Source organism: Sphaerodactylus townsendi, linkage group LG02 (genome assembly GCF_021028975.2).
Source record: "Sphaerodactylus townsendi isolate TG3544 linkage group LG02, MPM_Stown_v2.3, whole genome shotgun sequence".
Taxonomy (NCBI): Eukaryota; Metazoa; Chordata; class Lepidosauria; order Squamata; family Sphaerodactylidae; genus Sphaerodactylus; species Sphaerodactylus townsendi.
Window position 1 is genome coordinate 62230993 of NC_059426.1, and position 23208 is coordinate 62254200.

At 45.4% G+C, this 23208-nt stretch overlaps 1 protein-coding gene across 1 annotated transcript in view; it reads left to right on the top strand.

Moving 5' to 3' along the window:
- Nucleotides 1-23208, top strand: part of CNTNAP5 (contactin associated protein family member 5) — a 512649-nt gene that overhangs the window by 196947 nt on the left and 292494 nt on the right. Inside the window, exon 4 of the mRNA XM_048484843.1 lies at nucleotides 6426-6573. Within this exon, the coding sequence (XP_048340800.1) occupies nucleotides 6426-6573 (148 nt within the window). The remainder of the gene's footprint in view (nucleotides 1-6425; nucleotides 6574-23208) is intronic.

Here is a 23208-nt window from a genome sequence, read left to right on the forward strand (position 1 = left end):
AAAATAATTGTTCGTTGCTGCAAGCAAGTATTTACTAATATTGTTAGTATTCTGTGCAGAATATAAGCAAGAGAAGCTTCATACTTTCATAGACTATAATGGGTGTTCTGCTCAAGTGTATCATGCAATTAAAATATATTGATGTTGAGGGCAATATCTTCTTGTGGCCTAATTTTCACATTTGTCTTGTACTCACATTTTAAAAAGTGATCTATTCTAGACTTGCTAGTGAGATAACTGCATTCTACAAGCTCTCCCAATGGGCAATAGACTTAAAAAAAATAAGATGAGAGCTTTATTAAGTTTGAGAATTTTTAACGAGCTTATTTGTAATGTAAGATGACTGTTCAGAAAATTTGGGTCAGAACAATGATTGTATTTTCTTGTTTTCACTTGGCATAGATTATATAATTTAGACATACTGTTTCCTTCCTTTCTCAAGAAAGAGCGGCCGCAAATCACCATGGCTGCCATTGCCACCTGTGAAGGACACGGCAGAGAAGCCCCATGGTGTCTGCCCTGGGAAGGGTGGAAGTAGGGCTGGCAGCCATACCAAGGAAGGCCAACATTGTCACGATGCAGGCAGTGTTGTGACATCATCAAGGAAGGCCTGCTGGGGGCACCGTGCTCAGATCAGGTCCCATGCTGAGCCTCACGCTTCCTGCATCACTGTCAATAAAATGGTGTAACTATGGCCAAAATATTTACCCACAGATGAAAGTGTGGTGTGGTTGTTGGACTACAGGGACCCTTGAGCAGTACTGGTCCTGCCCTCGGGTAGCAACAAGTATTTTCTAGACCAAAACATACAAGTCATTACTAAAGCTGTGGGGAACAGGTTTTCCATAATAAAGTAGGGTTTGGGTTTTTTTCCTTTTGTTTTAAGAATGATTGTACGTTTGCAAGGATTGTTTTAGTCTTCACAAGGCTCTACTATATCCAATAGTTAAGGCTGATTTTGAATTTCTTATTAATACTGTTTTAATTCAGTGGCACCCTTCTGATTTAACTTCTTATGTGACTCCAGTTTGTGTTTGTTTTTGTTCCATTTCCTTGTTTTCTCACTGTAAAATTTCCCCATAAAATGTATGCATGATAACATATGTAAGTACACAGGATATACGCTGTTCATATAATAAGTGTATCAAATATATATCACAACAATTCAACATCATAAGAGAAAACACCCATGATAAAATACAAATGAATATAAAAATAAATAAAATAGGGAACAGTTGCTCATCCGTGTGAACAACATTTCACTGGAGAGTGACTGGATATAAAGTGATTAAAATGTGGAATTTGTTGCCAGAGGATGCAGTGATCGCCACAGGCATAGATCACTTTAAAAGGGAATTGGACAGATTTATGGGGACAGATCAATCTGTGACTATTAGCCATAGTGACAAAAGGTATCCACCACTTTCAGAGGCAGTATACTCCTGAATATCAGTGCCAGAAGGCTATATCAGAGGAAGGCCTCTACCTTTATGCTGTTTGTTAGCACTGCAGTTGGCCATTGTGTGAGACAGGATTCTGGATGAAATGGACTACTGGACTAGATGGACCACTGATCAGCAGACCTCTTCTTCTATTCTTAAGGTTAGGGTTCCTGTTGAGCAGATTAAAATATTCATTAAATCAGTAGATTAGGTTTCAACCCGTCCAAATCCAGGACTTATCTGTAACATTCAAGTGATAGTATTGTTGAATTGCAACAATGTGACAGAAAGCCATGGATGTTAGGGTCACATGGTAAAAAAGAAGCCCGAGTTGTGACCTTATCCGTGGAGTGGTAAAGCTTTGCCCGGCAAGTGCTCTTGGAGCCCTGAAGGATCAGTTGATATGACTGGAGGGGTGGGGAGGCCTGGATGGGAGAAATTAGAGAAAGCGCAGGATATCTTTGGCAGGAAAAGAGGGTCTCTGAGTCTGCCTGTGCTAAAGAATACTTTGGACTGTTAAATCATTTTACTTCACTTTTTTGCTGTTCCTCTCAGGAGCTATGCTAAAAAAGGCAAGAATCATCATAGCCCTCTTACTATCTACACATACACATTGGCCTTACGGCTCTTCAAAAAGCATCAGAAACTTGTGGCAGGTGAAGAATTCAGAGTTCTTGTTTGAGGAAGACAATAAAATCTTACTGTTTCATAGAGTTCACTGTGGGTTCAAAAGAATTGCTACTGGATTCCTTGAAATCTATGACTGTTGGGAAGGATGGGGTATAAATATAAATAAATAAAATTAATATTGTACGTTTCTTTTTCATCTGCTTTGACCATGCTCAGGTCCCATCGTCCTCACCTTTTATCACATGCTGCTGACACAATCTGAAAAGACACAGGAAGAATCATCATGAGAGTATATAGATGAGGGACTAAGAACATAAGAGTGTCTCAGTAGAGAGTACATTCCTATGTTTCATAAGAGAAAATAAATGGGCTGTAGTTCTGGGAAAAGGAAAATTCTGTTCATCCCCCTTCTCTTCCCCCAAAAAGTGGAGCAACCAGAATTAGGAAGATTTCACCCACGTGGAAGTAATGTTCTACTCTGCTGTGGTTCATTCCTTCCCCAAACTTGCCCTATCTCAAGCTCCACCTGCAATTCTATAGGAATTTCTCAACCTGGAGTTGACAATGATAGTACGTGTATGGGTAGGTGTGTCCGTTGAATTCTGAATTAAATGTGAAGCTGATGATGTGTCGTACAGGCTCAGGTTTTCAACCCATGCAAAGTAGCTTATTTTGCATATCAGATATTTGTGGCTCTTATGACTATTGTGTCAGTTATACTAGTTATAGCACTGCTTAAACAACACAGTGATCTTGTCCACAATTAACTGGCAAAACTCTTTACACCACTTGGCCTGGTGGGAAGCCATGAGAATAGTATGAGTTACAAAGAGACACACTTTACCTTCCCCAAATACCTTTGCATGTCTCACATCAGCATGTCTCTCTGCACTGCTGATCATAATGAAAGACCATTTGCCGGTAATAATGTGTACTATTTCTAATTCAAAATTCTCAGCCTCCCTTAGGTAGAGATTTAGGTTTTCAAAAAGCTGAAAATAAAACAATACAAACATACAATGTAGGGAGCTTGGTTTTTAGAGTTGCTGATCACATCTAGCACATGAGGACAGGGATGAAAGTTCTGCATTTAGTCAATGGGGTGTTCTACAGTGAAGGTAATAATGGAAAATTTTGCAAAAATGAAAAAAGCATAGTTTGTACAGTTCCCTTGAAACTAATGAGTTTTGCAGGTGTACAAGTTGGCACAGGATTTTGGGCTCAATTAGCAGTTAGGAAGTGGAGTATTTGTTCAGTGGAATGCAGGGGCAGAGCCCTGCATCTGCACTTTCTTCCATTAAGAATGCAATAATGCAAATTACTGACATCTGTGATGTGGGCACCTGCACATTCATAAGCTTTTACTTTCCTTTGGTTCAGATCACCTCTGTGACTTGGGCAGAGCTGAGAGCATTAACTATGTCTTAAAATAACACCCTGGGAAAGTAGTTAACGTCCAATCTGCCACCTCACTATTCGCATTTGTGAGCCAGAGCTGCTTCCTTCCATTCACAGTTCAAACCTACCCCATTACCTGCCTAATAAAGTGGGAGACAAGATAATCACCAAAGTCATTATGCTAGCCAACTTGTGCCTATCTGTAAATATGCTGCTGCTCGTCATCCTGGGGCTTATGCTATCAAGTGAGATAGAAAAATCAGCCCGAGTTGGATGCTACCACTTAATTTATTATGCTTTGATGAGCAAACAGTCTTTTCCTAAGGGGACCTTTTGACTCCCTTTCCTCTTACATTCCCAAAATCTTGTTTAAGTTGGATAAATGGCAAGTGTTTCTCTTTTTAATGGCCTGAATTAAGTTGTGATATTGACAGGTTAAAATGTGGTAGATTTGATTGCTTTCTAGGCCAACTTCCTTGTCATATTTGGGGAAATCTCTGCATCTGAAGGCTGTGGTGCATGACCATCTCTCTATGTGTATGTCTGTCTCTGTCAGTCTCTCTCCATTTGTAGTCATATTTATTGACAAGTGACTTATCTTCTAATGGAACAATGAGGAAGTTTGATTTTTCTTTCAGAAAGAGCCATGAACCTTCTTGGATGAAGTCTTGTTGGCAGCCAGTTTTTTGTATCAGTAATGCAGCAATGTTTGTAAAGACTGTACAAGGTTTTTGGCTGATAGGAATGTTTAAACCACAATTCACTGCAAGCTATCCCATTATGTCACACTCTTCATTTCACAAGTATTCATAGACAATCTGGAACAGAATTATCAGTCAAAAAGTATTCATTGTTTCCCAGTCTCAAATACGAATTTTATATTGTAATATGGAAGTTGGCCTAATCTCTGGTTACTTCAATCAGATGAATGGAGCTGTGAATGGGCACAACAGATCTATCTTAAAACATGAAAAGCTCTGTCTGTTGAGAGAAGATTCTCTGGAAAAAAATAATGTTTTTAGTTGCTTTTTTGAATTATATGTCAGAACAACTCAAAATAAAATTAGGGTATGGTTAGAAGATTAAGAATGAATCTGTTTATTAAGAACTTGATAGTTAAAATGGAGAGCAAGGAAATATACTATGTTATGCATTTGAGTTTAGAGAAGGAGGTCAGCTGATATGTTTGGTTGTGTTCATGAATACTTTCAAGTTGTTTTTTATTGGAACCAGGGCATACCGCCCAGGGGACATATGGGGTCAAATGTCCCTGGGCGGCACCCATTTAGTCATGTGGGAGGTGGAATCTCACCCCCACCCCACCTCTCCTTCTTCCCCCTACACTTCAGCAGTAGCTGTTGCAGGAGCCCATGTTACCTTGACCTGCATCGTCCTGATCAGGGAGCAGAGATAAGCTTGCCACATCTTTTTATTTTCCCTCTTTCTGTCGGGTAAGGGTGGGGAGAGGAGTCATGTTGTTGACAAGGAGAAAGTGTGAGTTTTGTGGCCAGGCAGAACAAGGAGGGATGAGAGAGCCAAAGGGAAAACGGGAGGAAGCTGCTGCTGCTGCTGCTGCTGCTGCTGCTGCTGCTGCTGCTGCTGCTGCTGCTGCTGCTGCTGCTCTTGCCTAGACTCCTGCACCTGGGAAGGGCTCATGGAGCTTCAAGTGTCTGCCCCTCCTGGAATCCTGCTTCTGCTCTAGCAGCTGATGCCATGGAGGCTTTGAATGGCACCAGCCCCGGTGAGCCCCCGAGGCAGCCACAGAGCACCCACCATCACTCCTGCATTGAGAAGAAGCCACCCACCAAGCCCACCAGGCCCTTCCTCAAAGACCTCCATGGCCACATGTCCTTGACCAAACTCCCACCTGTGCTGCCCAGGTTGTCCAGCTTGCCGGGCAAAGCACCACACCAGCACAGGAGAGCCTCCAGAGTCGCACAGGGTTCCTGGCCACACAGAGCCACCTCTCCCAGTGCTGCTGTACCCAGGGCACCAAAGCAGCAGCAGAGATTGTGGTGGTGGTGTCTGGGCTGGCTGCTGGCAATGTGAACAGCACCGAAAGCACTCTCTCCAGCAAGGTGGGAGAGGGTGGCTGCCCATGGGGAAGCGGAAAACTCCATTCTTGCCCTGGGCTCCATTTTCTATCAATAACGCCACTGATTGGAACTTAAATCAGGGTTTTGACCCCAGATTGTATGTTGACAGTTTTTGTGTTTACATTTGTATTAATAAAAGTATGAATAAAGTTGGGGGATTTTTTAAATAAAAAAATTAAAATACGAAAAGTGTCCCAGGTTTGCAGAAAAACCTGAAATTGAAAACAAAAACGTTGTAGGGTTTTAAAAACTTGAAAATGATAAAGGGGGCACCTGTAGCTTTAAGAAATGCATTTCCCAGTGACTGTTGCTAGGCAACCAGTGTTCCAAGTGAGGTGCCACCGCACATTCCTTGAGGATTCCCTACCATGTGGGCATTGCCAAGTAGCTGGTGCCACATACTGGGACGTAGGTTTCCTAGGCAGAGGCTGCTGGGGTGGAGGGAAATATGATGACAAAGGAGCAGATAAATGTATGTTGGCTGTTGGATAGGAGGGGATGAAGGAGACACAGAAAGAGGTGAGACTGTGTGGACTGTTAGGAAATGGAAATAGGAAATAATGGTGGAAGGGAAATGAGATGCCTCTCTCAAATCCTTGCGAGTTTCCACTTGTAAATACACATATAAAGTCACTCCCATGTCTTCTTCAGGGTATTTATATCCATCAAGTCCTCTGCTTTTCTGTGGGTAGCCTGATTTTACAAAGTGCATAGGCCACACATTAATTTTTAGATATGCTAGATGGGCAAGAGTGGAGTTCATTGTATTTCCTCCATGTCGTAAAATGAATTATATGTAACCCATTACTACATAAATTAAGCTGATCTAAGCTTTATCAAGGTTTCTTTGTCTTTTCAGATCTTTCCAGGAAACACCAATGCAGACAGTGTAATACAACACAAATTTCTGCACTCTGTGAAGGCTCGTTTTGTGCGTTTTGTTCCTCTCAAGTGGAATTTTGGTGGAAAAATAGGCCTACGGGTTGAGGTCTTTGGATGTTCCTACAGTAAGTATTTGATAGTTATGATATAAATGCTACCTTTTTTTCCAAAGTTGTGGGTATCATGTTGTTGACAGGGAGACCGAGGCAGATTACGCATGGGCCAAAAACAGCAGAGTGAAAACAGTGTCAAAATGGTGTAAAAGGGTTTACACCATTTTCACACCATTTTCACACTGCAGTTTTTGGCCCATGCAGAATCTGCCCAAGAAAAGCAGCTTTTAAAATTTCTAGCCATTTTCATACATTACTCATATAAACATAAGATCTTTCACCAAGTGTACACTTAGTAGAAAGTTATACGTGTTGGATGCCTAAAAACATAATGCTGCAAACATGCCTAAAGTGAACTGTCATCTGAGCGAGCACAATGTTAGGTTTTTTATTAGTTCTATGGGCCAGCATTTTGCATTTTATTTTAGTTCTATCTATGCTATAGATTTTTTCTTGCAATCAAGTCACAGCTGATTTATGATGTGATTTTTGAGGGAAGAAGCATTCAGAGAAATTTTGTAAGGAATTCCAAAGAGCAGAAATAAAAGGCTTTTGGATGTAAGACCGTTTATTCAGACATCTTAGAAAGCACACACACACGACATGACAGGAATGAGACCTCCCGCCCAAACTTCAGGTTATAACGTACTCAATCCCTTCCCCCTCCCTGGGCCATCCAGGCCCATCTCATGGGAACGGAATGCTCATCTTGGACAGCAAGATAAGCCGTCCACCAAGGTTGTTGCCGCCGATTCTGGCCCGCCGCCCGGCTGGAGGCATTCCGTCAAGGCCAGCTGGCTGGGAGAGAACCAGGCAGAACTGCCATCCTTACACTCTGCTTCCCCCAAGAAAACCTCCCCCCTCGGCTTGTCAGGAAAGGCTTTGTGAAAAGCAGAAATAAGGGAGGGGGCATCAATATTTTCTGTATATACCCATTGATTATGGCCAGAGGGATAGCCAACCCATGAAACTAGATACTGTAGACGATTGCGGGAGAAGCGGGAGTCCAGAATAGCATCTATTTCAAAGTGCTTGTGGCCATCAATTATAACTGGCGGGGGGTGGCTCCGGAGGGTCGTGCCAGGCATCTGAAACGGGAGCCTCCTTGAGCAAGCTGGAATGAAAGACAGGGTGAATGTTACTTAATGAGTTAGGCAGTTCCAAACGAGCAGTAACATCATTGATCACCTTTGTAATCCGAAAAGGGCCCACAAATTTCTTGCCAAGTTTTGAATATTTGTGCACGCCTCTAAGGTTTTAGTGGACAAATAGACCCACGCCCAACACGCAAAGGGAAGTCTGAGCGACGCTTGTCCGCCTGAACCTTTTGTGATTCTTGGGCCTGCTGTAAGGTAGACTGCACTGTTTTCCAACCCTCGCTAGCTTAAGAAATCCATTGTTTGAATTCTGAGGCTGCAGTACCTCTGCAGGCAGCTGGGGCAACGGTGGAAAAGACCGACCAGAAACAATCTCGAACGGGGTCTTTTGCGTGCTACTATGAATGGCATTGTTATACGCATACTCTGCAAAAGGAAGTAAGTCGCACCAATTGTCTTGCTGATAGTTAGTATCACAACGTAAGTACTGTTCTAACGTTTCCTGTTCGCCCGTCTGATTGGCCGCCACTTTGAACGTGGTAGGGGCGGCGACCGCTGGGGTGGTTCCCAACAGCTCCAGGAAAGCCTTCCAAAACTTAGATATGAATTGGGGACCAAGGGTCGGATACCACCTTGTCGGGAGAGGAGTGTAGGCGATAGATATGTTGGATAAACAACCGGGCCAGTTTAGGTGCCGACGGGATGGTGGTGCAAGGAATAAAATGCGCCTGTTTAGAAAAAAGATCCACCACCACCCATAAAACAGTGTTCCCGTGGCTTTCCGGCAAATCAGTTATAAAATCCATGGAAATGACCTGCCAGGGTCGAGATGCAACAGGGAGGGGTTTTAATAACCCATGCGGCTTTCCCGGTATCGACTTGGCTTCCGCACAGACGGAACACCCTTTGATATAAGGTTCAATGTCTTTGCGCATGGAGCGCCACCAGAACTGTCGGCGGGCCAGATGCAACGTTTTCAAAAACCCGAAGTGCCCAGCTTGACGGGCATCATGACATATTTCGAGAACCTGCCTCCGGAGAGGAGGAGGGACGTACCAACACCCTCCCCGTTTCCAAACACCATCCTCTAAACGCAGTTGTGAATCCCCTTCCTTCGCCGACAGTTCGTGGAGCCCCGCCTCCTTGAATCCCTGGAGGAAGGGGGAGACGATGTTAGGGATGGTCTGAGGGGGAGGAGCCGCCGTAGTTTGTGATCGGGTGACAGCTAATCCCAGCTGGGAGGGAGAGAGAACTGTGCGCGGGATATCTCGTAGCGATAAGCCCCCTCGGGAGGCTGAGACAGCCCATCAGCCACTTCGTTGCTCTTACCAGGCAAGAAATGGACTGTCAAAGAGAACCTCGACAAAAAACCGGCCCAACGCAATTGCTTTGCAGACATTTTGAGTGGTGTGGACAGAGCAGCCAGACTTTTGTGGATCTGACCAAACCTGAAGGGGTGTTTGGTTCCTTCTAGCCAGTGGTGCCAAACACTCAATGCAGCTTTGATAGTCAGCGGTCTCCTTATCCCCACAGTCCAATTTAATTCAGCCCCCAGAAAACTTCTTTTTTTTGGATAAGTAAGCACACGGGTACCAATTCTGTTATCTTTTATTTTTTCTGCAAGAGGGCAGCTTCAAGCTCTTTATCCCGACGCATCCACATGCAACGATGAAAAGGAAGATCTGCGGTCTGGGTTGCCTTAAAATTGGTTCCCAGTAGTAAAGTAGCTGTTTTTAGCTGCTGGAATGCTGACTGGCACTTCTTGAGACCAGAGAAGGGGAGCTCCACGGGTTTAGAAGCTCATGCGAGTCTTTGCCTTTGGTACGTGAGGGAGATCGGTGAGCGGTAAAGAGCAATTTCCAGCAAATCGGGGAATAAGAAGTCGCGATAGAAATTGGCAAAGCCTAGGGAAGGATTGCAGTCTCCTTCCTGTTGGTGGGAGCACGGAAGCCATTTCGCAATTACTGCGCGCTAATATTTTTGCTTTAAGCGTCCATTTCCAAACCTTCATGAGAGATTCGGGATAACCCAGATAGTCTATGGAGGAGCCGATGGAAAACAGCATTTGACTGACAATCCTTGACAAAGAGGAGTTATCTTAGCAGTATGCATTGGCAAAGACTTCGTCGTACTAGTTTCCTACATGTGCTCCTCAATGTTTTGTGAGTAAAATTAATCACATCATCTAAATATACGACCACCCCTTTGTATAACAGGTCTTGTAAAACTTCGTTGATAAAGGGCCATGAAGGCTCCTGGGGCTCCAGCTAACTCCTAGATGGCATTATTAAATATTCATATTGTCCAAACTTTTGTATTTGAAAGCTGTCAAGTGTTGCATAGCCTTCCGCAATATCGGACTCTGTAATAAGCCTCCTCCTTTACCAGTCCAATTTGGTAGAAGATCCGCCCTTTGCCCAATGCATCCAAGGAGGTTCTTTAATTAAGGGCAAAGGATACTTTGTTGGATCTGGACACTGCCATTCAATCCAGCTGGGTGTAATCAGTACAAAGTCATTAACAGAACCGTCCCTCCTTTTTCTTAACTTTCAATAGAACAGGAGCTGCATGGGTATAGCTTTGTGGCTAAAATGCGGGTCGTGATGAATCCGCGGAAGCCAAGATTTTTTTTTTTCTTTTATCTAAGAAGGCGCTGAGTTCCTTCTCCTCCTCGGTTGGGACTTCCATGCGAGTAGATTCTACCTTTTAGGTAACCTGAGCTCCGGGTTGCAGTAAAAATTTTGCAGTCAGGTAAGTATCCCTATGGGGGGTGGGGCAATTGGTCGCACTCACCTGTTCTTGAAACACTCTGGACAAGTCTTGATACTGCCTGCGGGATAGGTTCCAGAGGGACCAGGGCAGCAGACAATACATTTAAAGCTTTAGGACCCATGAGCTCGTTCTCAGTGAGAGGTGGGCTGACTCCTCCACCGCTCATGTGTGATGGACTCCACAGGGGGATCTGAGAATTGGAGGATCATCGCCTTCCATATGATGGTTGAGTTCCGTGTAAGAGCAACCAAGGCATGCCTAACACAATAGGGAGTGTTTAGCAACGGGAGCAAGGATGAAACTTATTTTCTCCCAAATGGTCGGCACAACTGTGGAGGAAATACTGAAACTGGGTTTTAAAAGCGTGCCGGACCTTCACCGCTTCTAAAGGGCTACTACACATCCATTTGGGTAAAGGGGATGGGTTTCACCAAGGGGACTCTGGGTCTAAAACCAAGTCTGCCGTCAGCCACTCTGTGGTCTCATGGAGGACATGATGGGAACAGCCCGAGTCCACAAGCGCGGAAGCCAGAATGCACCAGTATGTTTACTTGGGTTGGCTAGCTAGCGGTTTAAAAAATGGTAATGGGAGCACTGCCTCTCACTCACCGCGATCAGTGAGTAGGGTTAATGTCCTCGGTTGCTGCTGACAGTGCAGAGCCGCTACATCTCCGTCACCTCCGGAAATCTTCCTCGATAGCAGCTTTAGATCGCATCCCTGAGTAGCAGCCGGACCCTGATTTACGATAGGGAGGCTTGGCTGTCACGGTGCAGATGGTAATGATCGAACTTGGGGTTTTTGTTTCTTCGGGCAGCGTTGTGGCAGCCAGGTGGCCAGGTCCCCACGCAGGTAAAGGCACAATCCCAAAGCTGCGACGGGCGTGCTCTTGAAGTGGTTTTCAGTTGCGACAGCAGGAGTTGGACGTTTGCGAAAGTACTTGGTGCTGGTGGGTGTTGTATTGGCAGAGTTTTGGAGTCGCGGACGGCCGTACATCTGCATGCTGGCTAAAGACGGGCAGCGACTTTGTGATCCCAGGATTCGATCCATTCGACTGCTACTGTCCGCTGGATCCGGATGAGGGATAACCGCTTTCGCTGTAGTTTGATGTCCATGCCTTACCGAAAAGTACTCTCACATTTCATGCGTTCCGGCCAATCCCCAGGAGTGAAGTTTACTGGCCAGCTGCGTATCTAAATTCCTGGGCATATTCAGCGAAAGGACGGATTACCTTGCTGGATATGGTTTTACCTGCACGTATAAAGCAATGTTTTCTGCATCAGGGTCTTGGAAGCATGAAGGCTAGCACGCTCTGGAGTGAACTCCCCACTGTGCGAAAGTAAGTCATCAGCCTGTAATTCGTAGAGGGGTAACGGTAACCATTCAGCCGCTATGCCATCCAGTACTGATCCAATACCGTTATGCCGAACTTTTCCTCACGCATTCAGAACGATAGTAAATCATCATACTTTCCCTCTGCATATGGGCATCGAAGTTGAAAATAGCGCAGATGAAGTAGGGAGTTACGATGCAGTCCCGTCCAAAACGAAAGCTGGGATGGGGGTCTGTAAATCCTCTCTCAAACCTTACCCAAGCTCGAGGTGCGTGTTGAGGATTTGTTGCTGTAGGTGGCCTGGTGAAGGCTGTAAGGTTAAGAAGTGGCGGGCTGGAGGAACCGGGAGTGGCTGGAGGCGCCTCTGGCTGGGGGCCGACTGGAATTCGGCCTTGAAGTACCATATCCGGCGGGGAGAGGGGGCTGTAGGTCGCCCGGTAGAAGGTGTGGGCGTTATCTGGAGTTCTTCGCCAGCGTAGAAATTCCGCTGTCTTCGCGAAATCCTGCTCCTAGAACGGCTAACTCTCTTTCACTGTTAAGGTGTTGAAATCTGGATGCAGCATGCAAGGTCAGCCTTTCATGATCCAATTTAGCTCGTTCATCTCGCGGTATGGCTGTAGTCAGTTCATTCTGTGTTTGGATGGCCCTGATGCCTCTCGCGCTGGCGTTGTAAATCCATTTTTGATTGATCCAGTACTTTGTCATGAACTGTCAGATTCTGCTGGAACTGTCGACGCAACGCTTCTCTTTCGCGATCCAACTCCATTTGGATTTCTGCGCGTTGCTTCTCACGGTCCCGTTGCAGATTTTCAGCGTTCCTCTTCCCAGAGTTCGCGTTCATACCCCAGGCAAGTTTGGCTTCACGCAGCAGGGCCACTTCATCGTCCCAACTTTCCTTCGAGGGCATTGGGAACGGGTCAGGGTCGGGATTAAGTTCCACCTCAGACGGACTTCTTTCGATTCCTCCGACCGCTCCACGGAGCTCTTCCATCCGTTCACTTGCTCCCGGCTCTGGAGCCGCAGTTTTAGTATGGAACCCTCTACCGATCATCGATCCGACTCGCGTCATTGTTCCAGCCTCAGCCGTAGTCTTGGGACGCGCCCTGGTACTATGCCACTGCTGCTCCTTGGGGATATCATCAAAGTACTTGTCTAGGAATCTTTCCATGGATTCCTGGGTGTCAGCATGGATGGTTGTCAGTCCCAGTTCCTCAGGGACTGGTTGCATTTGGGGTTTGTAATCCACTCGTTGTCGGAGGGAAACGAACCGGTCGACAGGCACCCGATCCATGGATAATGCACCAAACGTTTCATGCATCTCCACGCGATCGAACCCACCTTGTTCATCCAATGAAACAAGGGCAAACTTGTACTGTCTCTAGGTCTGGATAGAGTCACCAGAGAAATCGGGCCATCTCCATCTCCTAGATCCTCGGAATCTGGAAGGGAAGGCTCGAAGCCCTCTATGGGGGCTATCGTGCCTTCCACATGGTCAAGCGTACTCAATCTCTGCATGTCGAAACACCAGAGATCCACTTCGATGTAACAGTAAAGGTTAAAAAGTGATTCCTGTCATAATGTAAGGAATTCCAAAGAGCAGAAATAAAAGGCTTTTGGGTGTAAGACCGTTTATTCAGACAACTTAGAAAGCACACACACACGACATGACAGGAATGAGACCTCCCGCCCAAACTTCAGGTTATAACGTACTCAATCCCTTCCCCCTCCCTGGGCCATCCAGGCCCATCTCATGGGAACGGAATGCTCATCTTGGACAGCAAGATAAGCCGTCCACCAAGGTTGTTGCCGCCGATTCTGGCCCGCCGCCCGGCTGGAGGCATTCCGTCAAGGCCAGCTGGCTGGGAGAGAACCAGGCAGAACTGCCATCCTTACAGGTTTGCTATTGTTTGCCTCCAAAAACATAGGCAAGCCTTAAAGATTACTTTATTAACTATGTTGAGAAACAATATTTATGTGATTGCCTTAGATATAGTTCACTTACAATTAAGATTTCCAACCTCCTGATGGGACTTGTGATTATAACTGATCTCTACGAGTCCTGATGGGACTTGTGATTATAACTGATCTCTACGAGATAGGAGTTTCACTGAGGGAATATGGTGGATCTGGAAAGTAGACTCTATGGCATTATATCCTATTGAGGTTCCTCCCCTCCCAAACCCACCTACCCCAGGCTCAACTCCCAAAATCTCAAGGAATTTTCCAACCTGCACTTGGCGACCCAACTAACAATAATGTTTTAAGGCGGGGTTGCCTTGTCTTGTGTGTGAGATTGTCTTTCCATAAATATCAAACATTCTAATTATTGGTTGTGGTGGGATTTCCGGGCTGTGTGGCCATGGTCTGGTGGATCTTGTTCCTAATGTTTCGCATTCATCTGTGGCTGGCATCTTCAGAGATGTATCACAGAGAAAAGTCTGTTAAACACTGTGTCCAGAGAGAAGGGAATGTTTAGTGGGGTATATATTGTCCATGTCCCAGGGTGGGGAACCAATCAGTAAGTGTTTGGGTGGAACTTGTTATGCAAAGATGTGGTTAATAGTATTGTATTGCAGGTGGGGTTTACCAGTCCAGGGAGTGATTCACAATTTCATGCCCTGCAGCAGCAGCAGTATTGGTTAATGCAAATCCTGTGTTTGGATGGAGTCCATTGTTCATGAACTTAGCATGCCCTTGGGGTTTGCTTTCGGTGTTTTTAAGTAGTGGTAGCCAAGCTTTCTTAATTCTCAGAGTCTCTTCTTTCCTGTTGAAGTTGTCTTGGTGTTTGTGAATTTCAATGGCCTCCCTGTGCAGTCTGACATAGTAACCTTCTGAATTGTCCAGAATTTCAGTGTTTTCAAATAAAATGTTATGTCCAGTTTTGTTTAAGACATGTTCTGCAACTGCAGATTTTTCAGGATTGTTAAGCCGACATTGTCTTTCGTGCTCCTTAATACGAGTCTGAATGCTGCGTTTTGTGGTTCCTCTGTAGACCTTTCCACAGCTGCAGGGTATGCAATAGACTCCTGTAGAAGTGACGGGGTCTCTCTTGTCCTTTGCTGAGAGTAGCATCTGCTGTATTTTCCTGGTAGGTTTGAAGATGGTTTGTAGGTTATGTTTCTTCATCAGTTTCCCTATTTGATCAGTGATTCCCTTGATGTACGGTAGAAATATTTTTCCTGTGGTGGGCTATTTCTCCTCAGTACTCTGGGTTTCTCTTGGCCTTAAAGCTCTTCTGATTTCTGTTGTGGAGAAACCATTAGCCTGCGGAGCCCGGTCTAGATGATTGATTTCATCATGGAGGAGGTGAGGTTCACAAATTTGTTTTGCACTATCTGTCAAAGTTTTGATTGTGTTGTGGATGGTGGTTTGAGTTCCTGTCTGTATGAGTTGGTTTTCTGTATACTGTGTTGCCCTGCGAAAGACCAAGACATGATGGTTGGATCTACGAAAGACGTAGGCCGTTTCCGCACGAAGGCGGAAGCGGCCGGGTCGGCGTTTACGACGCCGACCCGACGATGATGGGACCGTCCGCACGGATGGTCCTGGAAACAGCCAGGCAGTCGGCGCCGCAGAGCGCCGGCACCCAGCCAACCCGGCATGTCCCCGGGCCTCCGGCGCTTCACCGAGGCCTGGGGACACGCCCCCTGGCCTTGCGCGCCTGCTCCAGTGGCGCAGGGCAGGGGGGCGTGTCCCCAGGCCTCGGCGACGCGCCGGAGGCCCGGGGACAAGGTAAGTGCCAGGTGGGGGAGGCGTCGCGAAGCTGCTGCCATTCGCTCGGCAGCAGCTTCGAGGCGGCGTTTCCCCAAAAAGAGCGCTTCCAAGTGCTCTGGGGAAACGCCGGCCTCGCAACGGGCGGGCGGCGCAAGGGCGGCATGGCTGCGATGCAGCTGCGCCCCCTGTGTGAATGGCAGCCTGGAGACGGCGTTTTTACCGTCTCCAGGCCGCCATTCATTGCCCGTGCGGAAACGGCCCAAGACATCTAAGAAAGGCAGTTTTCCTTCTTTTTCAGCTTCTATGGTAAATTGGATGTTTGGGGGGGATACTGTTAAGGTGGTCCAAAAAATTCAGCAGTTTCCTCCTCGCCATGGCTCCAGATTGTAAAAGTGTCATCCACAAATCGGAACCAAGTTGTGGGTTTCCTGGGTGCTGTTTTGAGGGCTTGTTTCTCAAAATGTTCCATGTAAAAATTGGCTATCACCGGGCTGAGGGGGCTTCCCATGGCTACCCCATCTGTCTGCTCATAGTAATCATAGTAATGCACCTCTGAAGATGCTAGCCACAGATGCAGGTGAAATGTTAGGAACAAGATCCACCAGACCATGGTCACACAGCCCGGAAAACCCACCACAACCAGTTGAATCCGGCTGTGAAAGCCTTCGACAATACATTCTAATTATTCTTTTTTTCTCTAGAAAGTAACTTGAGATTTTTATACAAATGTATTATAGAAAGAGAAGTATTAAGAAGAATGTCATGGATTGCATTAGAAAGACAACAGTCCTGGTATGATAAATACTGGGAAACAAAGAATGTAATTTATGTGATGATGCACTCAGATAGAGAACATTGGGAAACTGCATAAATTAGAGAGCCAGATAATTAAGGTTCAGGAATAGATGATTGAAGGATTTAGTCAGGACTATTGTAGAAACAAAATATTTAATTATAAACAGGGATGTTCAATTTATTCTGGGGTTTTGTTTCAGAATCTTCATTGTTTTGTCACGTAGATTATCATGGGATTTTTAAAAACATAATTCATTACTTTTTTTCCATTTGTTTCAATGAGAAACATTTCTTGCTATTGTAGCTTTGTTTTCTGAATGATTTGGATGGATCTTTCAAGGACTGTACCCCTTAGCCAAGAGCTGCCTGCCAAATTTCAGACAATGGATGAAAAGGTCCAGTTTCAACTCAATTAAAATAAAGACTAGTAAATCTAAAAATAATTGGATGGTATGATATTTAGGAAGTTTCCTAATTACTGTAAGATGTGTGGAGGTATTTTTTACCTCTAAGGGAATTCTTGTACAAAATAATGAGGCCTTTGGTCATCCAAATAATGTAGATAGAATTTCACAGAAGACAGAAGCTCTCACCTCCAGAAAGGCAACATAAACTGTATTCCATCAAAAGGGATAGGAAAATATTTACTTGAAACTAATAGGAGGCAAAGCAGAGGCACAGAGAAAACAGGAAGCACCTTGAGTTTGGCAACCTGAGGAAGACAAATTAGGCCATAATACAATAGAACAGGTAGGCAGAGAGTAGTACCTGGAACCTCAAAGGAAACAAGGAAGAATTGTGTAGTGAATGCTTTATTCCACAGGGGCAGAAATAAAGCCAGAGACAAGAGTGATTTCCTGGGGCTCCCAAATGTCAGTTCTGTCCATTCTGTTCTACTACCTGTCTTCCAAATGCTATCTGTATCTGCAATGTGCCTGCCTTTTGGGGTAATAAGCAGACCACCTGCCTCCCTTTCTTGACTAAATCCTCTCCATATGCATTAGGCTGGATCATTGCATCAGCTGGTAAGATAAGAGGAAAAGTTTGAAAAACCCTCCCTGCCTCCTTCCTCTTAATGCAGCCCAGCATATTCTGAGGAAAGGCAGAACTTCCATAGGGCAGCCTGGGGACAAATGTCCTGGGTGGCTGATGTTGAGGGGTGGAAAATTACCCCCACCCCCCTCTCTCCTGCGCCCATCTGGCTCAAAAGTGCTGGGTCAGAGTGGGGGAGGTGCCTAAAGACAGTCATGGCACCCAGCACCTAAGCTGCCCCCACACCCTGCCCCTGCCTCCCTGCAGGCCACCTCCTTCCCTCCTCAGGTCCACAGGGGTGGGGCTTGGTTGGGGGCGGGGACAGCTCAGATGGGTGCTGCGGCAACAGGCCAGCTTCTCAGCCACCTGCCATGGCTCCCTGCCTCCCTGTAGGCCAGTTTCTGCCCTCCTCAGGGCAGAAGGTGGTTCGCATGGAGGCTGGGGGCAGCTCTGATGGCCTGCTGCTGCAGTGCCTGTCCAAGCTGCCAGCCCCACCCTGAGTCCCGCCCCTTTCCACAGCTGCCTCCAGTGACCACACTTGGGCCTTACCTCCGATGACTGGGAGGACCCCCCAAATCCTGGGCACGACTCGGAGGAGCTGCACCCCCGTCCAGGTGCTCATCATGGCCGAGGAGTGCGCTCCTTACCAGATAGTTCAGCACATGCCCAGAGCAGCTCCACTTTCCCAGGCTGGCACACTTGAAGTGGCACTTTTCTCACCTGCAGCCCTTGGGAATGTTCCTCCCCACCTCCTCCTTTTCCTTCCATGCTCCTCCATTGTTGAGAGAAAGTGGACCAGCAGCTTCCATCCTGGCCAAGTTAGCATTATTTATTGCCAAAAGAAATCAAAGGTGGCTTTTCACGTCCACAGAACAAGTTTTAAAATATCAATGTCCAGCTAAGACCTTTTGGCAAGCCAAACAGGAGCCTAATTCCATAACATATCCTCTTGAACTGTGGCAAATTGTAGATTAGGACAGTGATATCCCGTTATCTCCCATTATTTCCCTAATATAAAGTTCAGCTGACCCTGTGTACCTGGGGAAGTCCCTGTTTTCTGGCACTTGTCTTTACCTGCTTTTATTTTTACCTTTTAAGGAGATTCAGGGTGCTATGCTTTTTTCCCTTTTACCCAGTGTTCTACACGGCAATGGCTGTTCACAGCATGGGATCCACCTTATACCTGGTGGAATTTTTCTTACATTTGTACTTATTTGTGAGGACATGAATTGGCCTCCAACATCATTTGCCATTTCTCCATTTTCTCACAACAACAGCCCTGTGAGATAGGTATGCTGAGTGCACGTGGCAGGTCCAAAATCACCCACTCACAGAGAGAAGCACATCTCACTGTAGCATGCCTCTGGAGATGCCAACCATAGATGTTGGTGAAACATTAGGAGCAAAATCTTCCAGACCACAGCCTACAGCAAGGTTGCATGGCAGAATCGAAACTGGGTTTCCCAGATATTAGTCTGATGCTGTATCCACCACACAACACTGCTAGTTCTGGTCATTCTCTGGTAAAGGAAGTGGCTTCATACATATTTAATGGAAAACACATTGGGTTTGTTCCCCCACTTCTACATATGAAGCCTGCTGGGTGACCTTGGGTTACACACAGTTCTTTTTGAAATTCTCTTGGCCTCGCCTATTTCACAGGGTATCTGTTGTGGGAGAGGAAGAGAAAGTGATTGTAAGCTACTTTGGGACTCCTAAAAGGTAGAGAAAATTAGGGTATAAAAATCAGGTCTTAGAGCTTGACCTGTTCTAGGACTGAGGGGTTGGATCTGGAAAATGAAAGTTGTTCTCTAGCTTGAAGAGTTAACATTTAGATAGTTTGGTTGTAAAAACAAATGAACTCTTAGAAGCAATCCAGGACATGTTAAACATGCATAAATTACACTTAATTCTTTGGGATTGGTGCATGTTTGCTTGATTTTTAATAGATAAGTATACAAAACATTGGGTGGGCTGTATGAGCTAAAACTAGATTTAACTTGGCACCATCTTTTGATCTGAGCAAAGGGCTTGAAGGCCAGCAAGACTGAGTGCGTGTCTGCAGAAAATGCTAGGAAGGTTCTTTTATATTTTGATGCCTGTGCAGTTTTTTTAGGGTGCTTCCTGTAGGTATAGCTGCTGTGTGGAGTAAGGGGTTTAAAAGTCCTTCTGTACATATGTCAGCTTGAGAAAGTGGCTGTGTTATCTATAATCATGTGTATTCTTAGGTTGCTCATTGCCTGGAGGAACTATGTATACAGTCCCTTTAACGCAAGCTCAATTTTGTGTTATTTACTTTAATTGCAAGAAAAGCTTTATTCAGCTATGCATTTTCACACATGAGACCTTTGTTAAAGGGACAGGACACTTCTGCAGGCCTGTTGACAGCTGTATTCCTGAGGGCAAAAAGAAATGCCATTCACATTTTGAAAGCATTTTAAGTCATATGTCACTTAAAACACTTTAAAGAGTTATAACAGTTGTTAAACATTTTGAAAGCATTTTGAAAATGTTGTCAAAATTTTTATTTTCGCTGTGTGGCATGGACCACTGCTGTGTTCAGATTTGTGTTAATTGGGTCATGTTCTATAATGTGATGATGACTTTGAGATGACCTGGTGCAAAAAAAACATTCTTTGGTCATGGTTGGGGAGGGCAGCTGCCCATACCCGGGGGGGGGGGGGTCAGATTTTGCCCCAGCCTACATTTCTCCTAGCTATGCCTCTGCAGCCAAGTGGAAGGACAGGCAGGAGGAGGGACATTCAAGCCTTCTTGCAAAAAACATAAATCCCTTGTTCCATATTTATTGCCTGGTGAGGATCATGGAAAATGTTTGCTCTCCTCTCTTTCCCCATAGAACAGTGATGGCACTCGGAGCCTTCTCTGTGGGCACGCACACAGAGTTTGTCATGTGGGGAGCAGAAAATCACCCCCCCTTCACATCTAGGTTGGTCTGGGCCGCTGAGCATGACATGGGGAGCAGGGAGGACTTGGCTGGTGGGCCCGGTGCCTGTGCTCCGGGTGGCTGCTGCCTGAGGGGGGAGGCGCAGAGGAGGCAGAGATGCTGGAGAGACACAGAGCAGTGCGCATGGGACTTGCTGGAGGCTAGAGCAGGCTGGCCCCTGCTCAAGCAGGTGGGGCGGAGGAAGAGGGAGCCAACCGGTGTTTTTTTCTAAACTAAACCTCAGCATTCAGGTTAAATTGCCAGGTTGGCACTTTGCGATAATTAAGTGGGGTTTGGGTTGCAATTTGGGCACTCGGTCTCAAAAAGGTTCACCATCACTGCCATAGAACCTGGAAGTCTAGAAAATTTCACTTTCATCATCAGGCAAAAACAGGAGTTGTGTGATGGGCCATCAAGACCCCTTTTCTTCATTTAAAAGTTCATCCTGCTTCTCATTAGTCTTTTCCTTTTGCAAAACTAAGATTTTATTGCTCTGGAAACTGGAGAAAGGGGCCCATACAAATTGTATGCTGAGTGCCAAAATAACCCCTTGAGTGTCAAAATAACCCCCCTATCACCCCTCAGGACTTCTTGAGTACTTGATAGTAGTGCCTACAAAAAGTTATTGTGGAGGGTCAAGTCAGGATTGCATCACATTTTTTTTGCTATCAAGTCACAGCTACCCCATGAGGTTTTCCAGGCAACACATGTTCAGAGACAGTTTACCATTGCTTATCTCTATGTTGTGACTCTAAGCTTCTTTGGAGGTCTCACATCCAAATAACGACCAGGGCAGACCCTGCTTAGCCTCTGAGATTTGACAAGATCAGGCTAGCTTGGGCTAGGGAACACATAAATACTATTATTTTTTTCTCTGTATTCTCAGAATAGGCCATAGGAGTCCAAAACTCTCCTGTGGATCTGAAAGGTAATTGTACAGCTATAGTACTGCTGTACTCTTTTTTCCCTTCTCATCTGAGCATGGAATTTTCAGGATCTAAGAGCATTTTTCTTGTATGTTAAGCAGTGAGAAAAATCATAGTTCATAATATAATAAAATTGCACAAGACATTTACCATGTAGATCCAGGACAATGTGATCATCATGACAAACTAGAATAATATTAGAAGACCCATGTACATAAATGGCAGGTTGATTGCTTGCATTCTGGGTGATGAAAATGAGATGATGGGTTGGTGAGTTGGGATCTTTATATTTCAAAATGGTCTTGTTAACTTATCACTGGAAAATACTGCTGACCAGTGTTTACATGTTTGTAATGTGTTGAAATTTATGGACTACATTTTGAATGCTGATCAGATTCTACATCTAGGTAATCTTATGAAAGGCATCATCTCAGTCTGACATAAATTCTGCTAAGTGGCTAGGAAATAGAATATGTATATTATAATTCAGTGACTACAGAAATGCTTTCCTTTCAGAGGTTAGGAAGTATGTCATCTCCTTGTACAGAAAATTACTTTGCAGGTCTTCCTTATACCACCTCTGCTTTTCTCTCACTGACAGTGCCTTTCATACCATGAGATAAAATTAATGTACTGTGGAGAAATGCTTATGAACTGAAAGCTGGGATAGTTTAAGTGTTCAGACAGACAATGTAGGAGAAAATGAGTAAAATAACTGGAATGGCTAGACTTGACTTCACAAGTTATCCAAGTGGCTGTTTGGCATAGCAGTTATTTTAGGGGTGCCAGGACATGTAGGATCTGAGACAACTTTTCAGCACATTTATAACATGACAGTGGATCCTTTTTATTGTGAAGTGTTGTTGCTTGGGGGAGTGGCAAAAGTTATGAATCCACTTTGGTAACTACCCTGTGCAATGGAGATATTCTTAGAGTGGGGACTGCATGTTGCTAGCACAGGAATAAATTATTAAGGTGGCTTTCAACATTCTATTAGATCTTGAGGTGTATGTGTGTGCTTCCAAGTTGCAGTACCAGCAAAGAGCTTTCAAGATGAATGAAAAACAAAGGTGGTTTGCCACTGCCTTTCTTTGTAGAGTCTTTCTCAAACAAATACCAACCCTTCTTAGTTCTGAGATCTGATGAGATTGGTAGTACTGGACCATCCTCTTGCTTAGACTAAATATGTGGGGTCAAAAATAAAACATAAGGATTGGATGAAGTATTCTAATTACCTAGCATAACTCACTATAATGTAGCAGAGTTCTCCACACCCAAATCCTTTCATTAGGAGCCTTCCACATATGACCTGTCTGTGCATTGCCTCACTGTGCTGGGAGAGAGAGCATGTACAGGGATGCTGCCCCCACTCCTGTCTCTGCACAGTCACTGAGTCATCTGCAAATGTGAATATGTGGAGCAAGTGCCCATGCAGTGTATATTTTATTGTCTGTACTACTGGCCATGGATTTAAGCCCCAAATTTATAGAGGTTCTGATCCATGGTTTCCTTTGTAAAGTAAATGTGAGTTGGCTTATTCTTACCAACAGATATATCCATATATAGGCTGTATCAGTGGTGTACCTGCCAGATGTACATGTGGGTCACATGTCCCCAGGTGCATCCAATTTAATCATGTGGGAGTGCAAAATCAACCCCCACACCCACGGCATTCTACCAGCCTTCCGGCTGGGCCTGTTGTTGGTCTTGTGCTGAAGCAATCTTTGTTGCCCCTGCAGCTCTCCACCCACTCTTTGCTGGCCTCCTGTGCAGAGTTTGCCTCCTCTCTCTCCCCCGCACAGAGTTTGCCTCCTCTCCTTCCCCCACGCCAGCACCTCCAGCTGGATCACCCGTTCGAGTTGAGTCAGGGCCGGGGTGGGGGTGACAAGTTCGGGGTAGGAGCAGTTTTGGAACTGGGTGTGACATGGATGACACCTCCTTGTGGTCTTCTGCATTCTCCAGCTCTTGGCCCTCTACTACCTGGCTGGCAATGTGCGGAGTGGGCGCCCAGATGCACTGCCTCATGGCCCCATGCC